The sequence below is a fragment of the Anguilla rostrata genome, chromosome 15 (assembly GCF_018555375.3).
Source record: "Anguilla rostrata isolate EN2019 chromosome 15, ASM1855537v3, whole genome shotgun sequence".
Classification (NCBI taxonomy): domain Eukaryota; kingdom Metazoa; phylum Chordata; class Actinopteri; order Anguilliformes; family Anguillidae; genus Anguilla; species Anguilla rostrata.
Genome location: NC_057947.1, coordinates 35,717,040 through 35,727,692, shown reverse-complemented (window position 1 = coordinate 35,727,692; position 10,653 = coordinate 35,717,040). Strand labels below are relative to the sequence as shown.

General features: G+C 46.6%; 1 protein-coding gene across 2 annotated transcripts; it reads left to right on the top strand.

The window, feature by feature from the left end:
* The first annotated feature begins 115 nt into the window (after positions 1-115).
* Positions 116-10,642, top strand: dis3 (DIS3 exosome endoribonuclease and 3'-5' exoribonuclease). 2 transcript variants are annotated; one of them, XM_064309847.1, is made up of 22 exons: positions 116-575; positions 1,048-1,205; positions 1,844-2,037; positions 2,145-2,218; positions 2,323-2,490; positions 2,688-2,846; positions 3,058-3,171; positions 3,377-3,514; positions 3,694-3,840; positions 5,131-5,247; positions 5,336-5,437; positions 5,582-5,646; positions 5,748-5,832; positions 5,915-6,042; positions 6,574-6,660; positions 6,967-7,123; positions 7,620-7,834; positions 8,157-8,325; positions 8,918-9,079; positions 9,283-9,405; positions 10,368-10,445; positions 10,487-10,642. In XM_064309847.1, exons 1-21 carry the CDS (start codon positions 357-359, stop codon positions 10,434-10,436), a joined length of 2,850 nt encoding a protein of 949 aa, XP_064165917.1. In that variant the 5' UTR covers positions 116-356; the 3' UTR covers positions 10,437-10,445; positions 10,487-10,642. The 2 variants fall into 2 exon arrangements, with proteins under 2 accessions (XP_064165917.1, XP_064165916.1); XM_064309846.1 differs by having other exon boundaries at positions 118-575; positions 10,368-10,642.
* Positions 10,643-10,653: the final 11 nt, after the last annotated feature.

Below are 10,653 nucleotides of genomic sequence, written 5' to 3'. Positions count from 1 at the left end.
TTCATTGGTTAGATGGCCTACTGTACTTTTGCGCAGAGTTGGTCATACGCCCAGTGTTTACAAGTTCAACACCCGCACAAATAAATATCATGCAAATGTGTGTTGAGGATAATGTGCTAAATGTAACAATACAAATAAAAATGGTTCGTGGACAAATTAAAACAATTGTAAGAATGCTGACTGAACAGTTGAAATGAGCGAACATACTAACACAATAAAACCCCGGAACAATATTGGTTGGATATCCGCCGGCACACGTTTCTCAGTGGGGTGCTTTAGTTGTGGCGAAGTGGTTTATTAGTCGGGAGACGATTTTCTGAATGAAATTTCAAGTTTGAGGAAAGTTGACCAGGAAAATGTTAAAGACGAAAACGTTCGTCAAAAAGACCCGGTCGGGAGGGGTAATGAAGATAGTCCGGGAGCACTACCTGAGAGACGACATTTGGTGTGGAAGTGAATTTTGCGTGGAGTGCAAACAGGATTCCCCCGTGCTGCAGAAAGAAGCGTGCATTGAAAGCAACCTGTGTCCCTTCACTCACTACCTTATTCCTGACACAAACGTCGTGTTACATCAGGTACCAGTTGTAATTCGTACATTGCAGAGTGTGCAGAGATTAACTAGCCGAAGTCATCTTGCTAGTCAATGTAGTTTTTTTAATAGTTAAAGTACCTTGCAAATGGAAAATATTTATTTAAAGTTTACGCAAAACATAAAGTGCACGTTTTCTAAGCAGGGTGTTTGTGTCACTGAGTAGAAATTTTCAGATAAGTAATAGAGCTGTAGTAGTCGCTTGTGCTCTGTTTTGATTTGCAAGCATTTGATCAGAATTTGTATGAGGAGGCTTAATGCTAACTAACCATTTATTTAGTTGGTAAGTTTAGCTACTGCTGTTTTCATAGCTGCTGATATTTTCATCGGGCTTACTTTCCTCGACCTAATGTTACGCTTACTGCGTTTTGTACAAATATTACAAATTATTGGATTTTACTTATAATTAACCATTTTAGTAGGCGGTGATGTCTAATAATATATTTTGTAAACACCAGATCGATATCCTGGAAGATCCCCTGATCAAGAACGTCATCATTCTTCAGACGGTTCTGCAGGAAGTCAGACACCGGAGTGGCCCAATCTATAAGCGAATTAAAGATATCATCCATGACGCGGAGAAGCATTTTTATACTTTCACCAATGAACACCACAGGTAATGGTGACAGCGGCTGATTCCGTTCTCTAGAAACCGAGTTGCTTACAACACAATCATTGACTCAAGTTTGTCTGGACACTTCTGTTATGTTTGCATACGTTGCTTAAAAGTATAACTATGTTCGTCGTATGCAATGTTTTTATTAGACCAATTCCTCTAGTCTGTAGAGAAGAGCCTGAGCCTGTTTTAGTGTGCACTTCTTTGCCCGTGTGTCTTAGTAAAATAGGCAAACAGAATGCAGATACATGTCCTTAAACCTGTAAATTCAGGAGACCTTACAACTACAGGAGATATGAGACTCTGTTCTTAATCTCAAGAACCTTATCTGAAAACCAACACTACAAGGGAAATTATATAAAAATAAAATAAATTATATTTTTGAAAATATTTTCACTGCAATACGTTTTTGTCATCCAAAGAAATTGTATTATGTCAATAAAATTAAAATACTTAAAACCTTTTTTCTGCCAGGATATAAAAAAAGCAAATCAAACTGTGGTTACATTAATGTTAAACACTGCGTTTGTGATGAAATTGTATTATTGAAATACTTAAATGTGCTTTCACAATAAATGAATTTTTACCCACAGATACGTGGTTAAAGTCTAATGTTCCGATTGCGTTTATTTTGACAGGGAGACATTTATAGAGCGTTTGCAAGCGGAAAGCGCCAATGATCGAAATGACAGAGCGATTCGCGTGGCGGCCAAGTGGTACGGCGAGCACCTGAAAAACGCCCCAGCGGCAGAAGAACTGAAGATAGTTCTGCTGACGAATGACCGAGGGAACAAGGAGAAGGCCGAAGAGACTGGCCTAATAGCGCACAAATGTGAGAGAGATTTGGAAACCGTTGGAAATCTATAATTGAGAGCTGTGTCCGTTTTGAAAAGCGTGTGAACGTGCTGATCTTTAATTACTCTCGTTTCATGGATACAGGTGACGAATACGTCAAGAGCTTGATAGCCAATCCTGAACTGGTGGACCGTCTGGCTTTGACGTCGGATGACAGTGTATGTGCCTCAAGTTGCTTCAGCATGTTATAATTGTTTTCATTCAAAATTTGAGTAGAAGATATTGCTGGATATTTATATCTGCTGTGTTCCTGTCCCTGCAGAACGAGATCACGAGCAGCAAGCTTCTGTTTCCGGAGCACCTGCCTTTGTCCAAGATCCAGACCGGCATTAAGAACAACACCTTCCTCCAGGGGACGTTCCGCGCCAGCCGGGACAACTACCTGGAAGCCACGGTCTTCGTCCAAGGAGAAGGAGAGGACAGCAAGGAGGCAAGTCCACTGCTCAGCCGTGTGTGTCTCTCGCCTCAGATGAGAGCAGGATGCTAATGGAGAAGCGCACTGTTATTCTGTTCTTTGATAAGAAGCGCTACACAGATAGAACTGATTTGATTAGAGTATGGAGTGGGGCTCAGTATGGTGGGGGTCTCTCGGTCTGATGCTCATCCCTGCACTGCTGTGCTCCTCAGGTTCTGATCCAAGGCCTGCAGAACCTGAACCGGGCCGTGCACCAGGACGTGGTGGCGGTGGAGCTGCTGCCTCGCGACCAGTGGGTGGCGCCCTCCTCCGTGGTTCTGCAAGACGAGGGTCCGAAGGACGAAGATGAGGCAGACGAGACTGAAACTATGGTCAGTCATGCGGTATATCAGTGGTCAGACTGCAGTGTGGTATATGAGTGGTCAGCACACTGTAGTTCAGTATATCAGTGGTCAGCAGACTGCAGTGTGGTATTTCAGTGGTACATATTTGTAAATAAATATAAACATGTACTGTAGCTGTAAGTGGAGCTCGGCAGATTTTGTATTTCAAGCGTTAACGCCATCTTTGTTTTCCTTCCAGTTGAAGAGTGAAGCCAGTGAAGCCATGTTGAAGCCCACAGGGAAGGTGGTGGGGATCATTAAGAGGAACTGGAGGCCATTTTGTGGGATGCTGTCTAAATCACAGATTAAAGAGGTACCATAGAGTTCTGCATGAAAACTAGATAACATTTCTTGTCTTACTATAGTTGATACCACATTCTGGATATTTTCGAATTACCTTGTGTAGACTTATTTAAACTCATAAGTTCGGATTTGATGATTCAGATGTTTTTTTGTTTCCACATGCCTTTGCCACTAAAGCCTCTTTTGAGACGGTTTTATTTATATTTTCCTCACAGGCCACGAGGCACTTGTTTACCCCGGCGGACCGCAGAATTCCCAGGATCCGCGTGGAGACCCGGCAGGCCATCGCTCTGGAGGGCCAGAGGATCATGGTCGCTATCGACGGCTGGCCCAAGCACTCCAGATACCCCAATGTACGTCATGTGCCTGAATCCCACAGCCAGCTGATGGCTTATATATATGTGTGTGTGTGTGTGTGTGTGTGTGTGTGTGTGTCCTCATCCGCTCTGCACTGTGGCATGTGACGGCTGTCACTGGGCGGGTTGTGTAGTATTGTCCTGTAGTAACATGAAACATGGAAATGTTTTTTCAGGGCCATTTTGTGAGGAACCTGGGGAGCGCCGGAGACAAGGAGACGGAGACGGAGGTGCTGCTGCTGGAGCACGACGTTCCGCACCAGGCCTTCTCCCAGGCCGTCCTCAGCTTCCTACCCAAGATGCCCTGGGGCATCACTGAAGAGGTGACGAGAACGCTGGTGTTGCGGCTGAAATTCCGTGGAGGCTCACGCTGTGACCTTCACTTTCAGATCCCCTCGTAAAGAGCAGAGAGACGTGATGAAACAGTCTACATGATAATAAGCAGTGATGAGACCTATTAATAGTTCAAATAACTGGGCAGTCTCTTAATAATTTTCATGTACAGGTGATTATTTCATAAAGGTGTTTATAGCTTCCATTAAGTGGTAATTACTCACACTGCTGTGTATTTGGATTCAGGAATATCATGCCCCGGTTTCTCCTTAGGAAAGAGCCTATCACTGTGTCACACGCTGGTGTGACACCCCTGGGAGGGAGATGTGGCATTTCCGGGAGTGGACCATTAGTTGCCGCAGGGAGAAAGAGAGAGCACACCCACACAAACATGAAAATAACTAAACACCTTCACCCTTCTCCCTTACGGGTTCCAGAAAAAACAATGAACTAAAACAACAAACTAAAATAACAAAGACACAGGAAAGTAAAACAGAGCGGCCGCTTTTCAGCACGTCGCTCGGCGCTGGCCAACTTTTCAGCTACACTGCTTTTCAGCAGCCAGCTACACTGCTTTTCAGCTGCCAGCTACACTGCTTTTCAGCAGCCAGCTACACTGCTTTTCAGCTGCCAGCTACACTGCTTTTCAGCTGCCAGCTACACTGCTTTTCAGCTGCCAGCTACACTGCTTTTCAGCAGCCAGCTACACTGCTTTTCAGCTGCCAGCTACACTGCTTTTCAGCAGCCAGCTACACTGCTTTTCAGCTGCCAGCTACACTGCTTTTCAGCTGCCAGCTACACTGCTTTTCAGCTGCCAGCTACACTGCTTTTCAGCAGCCAGCTACACTGCTTTTCAGCTGCCAGCTACACTGCTTTTCAGCAGCCAGCTACACTGATTTTCAGCAGCCAGCTACACTGCTTTTCATCTGCCAGCTACACTGCTTTTCAGCTGCCAGCTGCACTGCTTTTCAGCTGCCAGCTACACTGCTTTTCAGCTGCCAGCTACACTGCTTTTCAGCAGCAGTTTTCTCTCCTGTCTTTAGTGTGCAGAGAAACGAAAAGCAAAAAACTCGCTCTCTCGGTGTGTGCTCCCGGTTCTCGGCCCCGAACTGTGGAGGGGAACAAGCCTTTAAGCACCTGGGCTGGTTGGTTAACACAACCCAAGTGCGTGTGCTCTCTCCACCAGCCATCGCAGCCGAGACCAGTCCGCTTCTCCAACAAACCGAATGCCACACACACATTTTTTAGTTGAGTTTTTAAGCTGTTTTTGTGTCCTGCAGGACATGAAGAAACGGATGGACCTGAGGCAGCTCTGCGTGTGCAGTGTGGACCCGCCTGGATGCACAGACATCGACGACGCGCTCCACTGCCGGGACCTGGAAAACGGGAACCTGGAGGTAGGGTTGCGTGTGCGCACAGCGGATAGCTCCACATGCTCTATACTGTCAAACCCTGTGAGAACCCTGACATCACCCTGCTGTCCAGGTGGGCGTCCACATCGCCGACGTCAGCCATTTCATCCGCCCAGGAAATGCTCTGGACCAGGAGGCAGCCAGCAGGGGCACAACCGTGTACCTGTGTGACAAGGTAACGATGTCCGTCAGGCACCGGGCAGGCAAGCCGCTTACAGGTGCCTCTGAGTGGGTCCCTGCAGTGGATAAATCTGCTGAACATCACTGGCCCTCACTTTCTTACCCTCCGTGCTGATTCTGACTGTTTGTGTTTGAGCAGAGGATTGACATGGTGCCTGAACTGCTCAGCTCTAACCTGTGCTCTTTGAGGTCCAATGTTGACAGGTAAGAGACAAGTTTGGATCTCCTGTCATTCACTCTCTTTCCTCTCTTTTCTCATTGGTGCTTTTTTAAGGGTCATTTCTGAAAATCTCTTAAATCTACAGGTTTGCCTTTTCCTGCATCTGGGAGGTGAACCACGAGGCTGAAATTCTCAGCACCCGTTTCACCAAGAGCGTAATAAACTCCAAGGTAAGCGCGCGGTTTGCGTTTCTCCGTCGGCGTTTGGCGCTCGTTAATCGGATGGGGACTGACTGATCCGTTGTGCCGCCAGGCCTCCCTAACGTACGCAGAGGCCCAGATGAGGATCGACGATGCCCACATGAACGATGACATCACCAGGAGCCTGCGTGGGCTGAACAAGCTGGCCAAGATCCTGAAGAGGAAAAGGATTGAAAAGGGGTACGTGCTGCAGGAAGGTGACATCGTGTGTTACATACTCCAGAACAGACCTTCAGTGCCACTGCAAACCCCGCCCTCTGTGGAGTTAGCTCTGGGACTTTGTGTGCATCGCATGTAATAAAACTTAAATTTTTAAGTGCATTTCTGAATGTAAACTTCTGTGATATGTTCCTAATTCCTAATTAAAACACTAATTTAATTACCTAATGGTGCTTCTGAATATGATAACTCGGCAAATGGATACTGTATAAAAAATCAGAAGTTGTGCAAGTTGCTCTGGATAAAAGCGTCTGCTAATTGCCTGTAATTTAATGTAGTGTAATTTAGGGTAATAACAGTTGGCATTAGCATCCGGTAAATGCCTGTAGTGTAGTGTAGTGTAGTGTAGTGTAGTGTAGTGTAATGTAATGTAATGTAATAACAGTTGGCATTAGCATCTGGTAAATGCCTGTAGTGTAGTGTAATGTAGTGTAGTGTAGTGTAATGTAATGTAATCTGGTTTAATAATGGTTGACGTTCTTCTTCTTCCAGGGCTTTGACCCTGTCCTCTCCAGAGGTGCGTTTCCACATCGACAGCGAGACTCACGACCCCATCGACCTGCAGACCAAGGAGCTGAAGTGAGAGAGCTTTCTGAATCCATCACTCATGACCGTCACACAGCTGCTCCCATGACCAACATAAAGAATCCATCACACAGCTGCTTCCATGACCAACATAAAGAATCCATCACACACTTGCTTCCATGACCCTCATCAATGCGGATATCTGCTACTAAAGAAGTGGTGTTATCAGTTACATTTCAGAGACCACAAATGTAGTATACTATTACACCAAACGGCTATCGTGATATTGAAAGTATGGTGTCTATGCATTTATTTGGACTTGATGACCTTTGTCAATGTCTTTGTCTTTTTCTTTCACAGGGAAACCAACTCCATGGTTGAAGAGTTCATGTTGCTCGCAAATATTTCCGTAGCGCAGAAGATCTACGATGAATTTTCAGAGTGTGCGCTTCTCAGAAAACACCCGGCTCCACCACCATCCAACTATGACATCCTGATAAAGGCCGCCAAATCCAAAGTACGATTTTTCCGACCTATTTCATTTCACAGCCAGAAGGTCTTGGGTTTGGATCCCGGCCGGGGCCTTTCTGTGTGGAGCATGTTCTCCCCGTGCCCGGGTGGGTTTCCTCTCACAGTCCAAAGGCATGCAGGTTTGGTTAATTGATGAGTCTGAATTGCCCCTAGCTATGAGTGTGTGCATGATGTGTGTGTGCCCTGCGATGGATTGGCGGTCTGTCCCGGTTCAGGACCGAAATGCATGCTGGGATAGGCTGCAGCATCCCCTGCGACCTTGACCAGGAATAAGCGGGTTAGATAATGGATGGATGAAATTGGTAATGACCTCACTGTGTGCTTTTCTAAGTGGTACATAATGCCAGTGATTATTCAGAATTATTCAATGACTGTTGTCTCTATCTTTGCGTGATATATTCCGTTTGCCGTGTATTTTAAATGTGGGAGTTTTAAATGGGCTCCAGAGCCGACGACTCAGCGGAAATGCTTCTCCCGCTCAGAACCTGGAGATCCACACGGACTCGGCCAAGGCCCTGGCGGATTCGCTGGACGAGGCCAAGCTGGACGGCTTCTCCTACCTCAACACGCTGCTGCGGATCCTGGCCACCCGCTGCATGATGCAGGCCGTCTACTTCTGCTCCGGCATGGACAGCGACTTCCACCACTACGGCCTGGCATCCGCCATCTACACCCACTTCACCTCGCCCATCAGGAGGTGGCGCTGACGTTCCCGTGGGCGGCGGGGGGGGCGGTCTGCCTCTGCTTAAATCATAACATAACACAACGACAAGGACAGGCCATTCAGCCCAACAATGCTCGCCATTTTCCTGGCTGAATTAGTTCTCTGATTACCTACAGAGTAGATAGTATCTAACACTGTATCAAGCCTGGTCTTGACAATCCCAAGAGTTTCTGCCTCTACTGCATGACCTGGCAGACTATTCCACACATTAACTCCTCTCTGTGTGACAACAGTCTTCCTGATGAATTAATAATCGTGATTAATACGGGTCTCTCCTCTTATTCGCCCCCTTCAGGTACGCTGACATCATCGTCCATCGCCTCCTGGCTGTGGCCATAGGGGCAGATTGCACATACCCGGACCTGATGGACAAACACAAGCAGTCGGCCCTGTGTAACAACCTCAACTACAGGCACAAAATGTCGCAGTACGCACAAAGGGCTTCTGTTGCCTTCCATACACAGGTACTCAATGTAGATTTTCGGTTTTTGTTTGGTAGAAATATCTAGTGAACAGTTTTGAGAGTTATTATTGCAACGCTATTGACCAACTCAACCTTTAATTCCAATCGGATAATTGTTACAAGTGCGTAACCGCGGAGACCCGGGTTCAATCCCCGGCAGCGGTACTTCCGGCTTGGTCAGACGTCCCTACGAACACAATTGGCAGTGTTCGCGGGTGGGAAGCAAGGGTATGAGTCCTGATCGTTGCATTAGTGACTCCTCCTGGTTGGTCGGGGCGCCTGTTCAGCAGGGAGGGGATCTGGGGGAGATAGCGTGAACCTCCGTGCACGTTACGCTCTCCCAGTGAAACTCCTCGCTGTCAGGTGAAAAGAAGTGGCTGGCGACTCCACACGTATCGGAGGGGGCATGTGGTAGTCCACACCCTCCCCAGACCGACAGAGAATAGCGCATCGACCAGGTGATACACACGGGGAATTGGTATAACAACTAAATTGGGGAGTAAATGGGAGAAAAATGGCAAAGAAAAACAAATGCGTAATCGTGTGTATTAATGTTCTGTAATGTAACTGTCTTTAAATGTTTTATTTTTAAGCTGTTTTTCAAGAGCAGAGGCAATCTCAATGAAGATGGCTTCATCCTCTTTGTGAGAAAGAATGCCATCATCATCCTCATCCCGAAGTTTGGACTAGAGGGCACCGTGTTCTTCGAACACAAAGACCAAAAGCACAGTCCAAGTCTCACCTTCAACGAAGAGGTAGCTAAATATATCGGGTTATATGCTTACACATTTTAACCATTCACTAACTTCCAGATACTAACCAATTTTATTTATTGTCTTAAAATTAGTTATGGGCTTTTTGTCTTGAATCCTTTTGCAGAGGTTGTTTGGGTTAATTTTCACACAGGTATCCATTTGGAAATGTTTCATTTGAAAGGTTTGAAATGTCTGTCCTCTAGGGGCCCACACTGACAGTGGAAAAGCACACTTTCAGCATGTTTGACAAAGTGAAAGTGACCATCAGCTTGGACGCGTCCAACATCCAGCATCAGAAAATAAGAATGGCTCTCATTGAGCCTGTGGTGAGTTTCCTACTATTGTATTATAACACGACTGTTATAACATGAAACCCTATGGTTAGTTGAATGTACATAATAGGTACTTTTACAAGACTGATTTATATCCAAATGAATTCAGAATGCTTATCTTTTTTAATGCACCCTTCAATTTAATGTATACACACACACACACACAAAAAATTTTGTCTCGACACCAAATTAGCAGTTAGCCGTGTTGTTAGCGTGTTCGGCAGCAGTTAGCCGTGTCATTAGCATGTTCGGCAGCAGTTAGCCGTGTCGTTAGCGTGTTCTGCAGCAGTTAGCCGTGTCATTAGCATGTTCGGCAGCAGTTAGCCGTGTCGTTAGCGTGTTCGGCAGCAGTTAGCCGTGTCATTAGCATGTTCGGCAGCAGTTAGCCGTGTCGTTAGCGTGTTCGGCAGCAGTTAGCCGTGTCGTTAGCGTGTTCGGCAGCAGTTAGTCGTGTCATTAGCATGTTCGGCAGCAGTTAGCGTGTCGTTAGCGTGTTCGGCAGCAGTTATAGCCGTTGTCGTTAGCGCGTTCGCAGCAGTTAGCGTGTAGTGTCTGAGTTAGCGCGTAGTCGCAGCAGTTAGCCGTGTCGTTAGCGTGTTCGGCAGCAGTTAGCCGTGTCGTTAGCGGTTCGGCAGCAGTTAGCCGTGTGTTAGCGTGTTCGGCAGCAGTTAGCCGTGTCGTTAGCGTGTTCGGCAGCAGTTAGCCGTGTGGTTAGCGTGTTCGGCAGCAGTTAGCCGTGTCGTTAGCGTGTTCGGCAGCAGTTAGCCGTGTGGTTAGCGTGTTCGGCAGCAGTTAACCGTGCCGTTAGCGTGTCCGGCAGCAGTTAGCCATGTCGTTAGCGTGTCCGGCAGCAGTTAGCCGTGTGGTTAAAGCGTTCGGCAGCAGTTAGCCGTGATGTTAGCGTGTCCGGCAGCAGTTAGCCGTGTGGTTAAAGCTCAGAATGATTGCTGTTTCAGATCCCTGGGGTCAGCGTGGCTGCTCCTGAGGACGGGCCGGTGGTGAAGAGGCCCAAGCTGGACCGCTGAACTGTGCAGCTCACACAGCCGCCAATCTGAAGTAAACGTTCCTCAGCGACATTCTGTGTGATTTTTATACGCGTTTTATTATTGTTTTCTGTCTGCTGTTTCCAAGTCCATATTTAGGTCATAAAACCTTTTTATGATACTGATGTTTGATATATGAACTGAGTAACACATCTCTAGCTATTAAAAATGTAAGTTGTAAAAAAACACATTTAAAGTG

Coding starts and splice junctions, on each gene's coding strand:
- dis3 (XM_064309847.1), top strand. CDS start 357: ATGTTAAAGACGAAAACGTTCGTCAAAAAGACCCGGTCGGGAGGGGTA. Junction 2,038..2,144: donor TGGCCTAATAGCGCACAAAT/GTGAGAGAGATT, acceptor TCATGGATACAG/GTGACGAATACGTCAAGAGC. Junction 2,491..2,687: donor AAGGAGAGGACAGCAAGGAG/GCAAGTCCACTG, acceptor TGTGCTCCTCAG/GTTCTGATCCAAGGCCTGCA.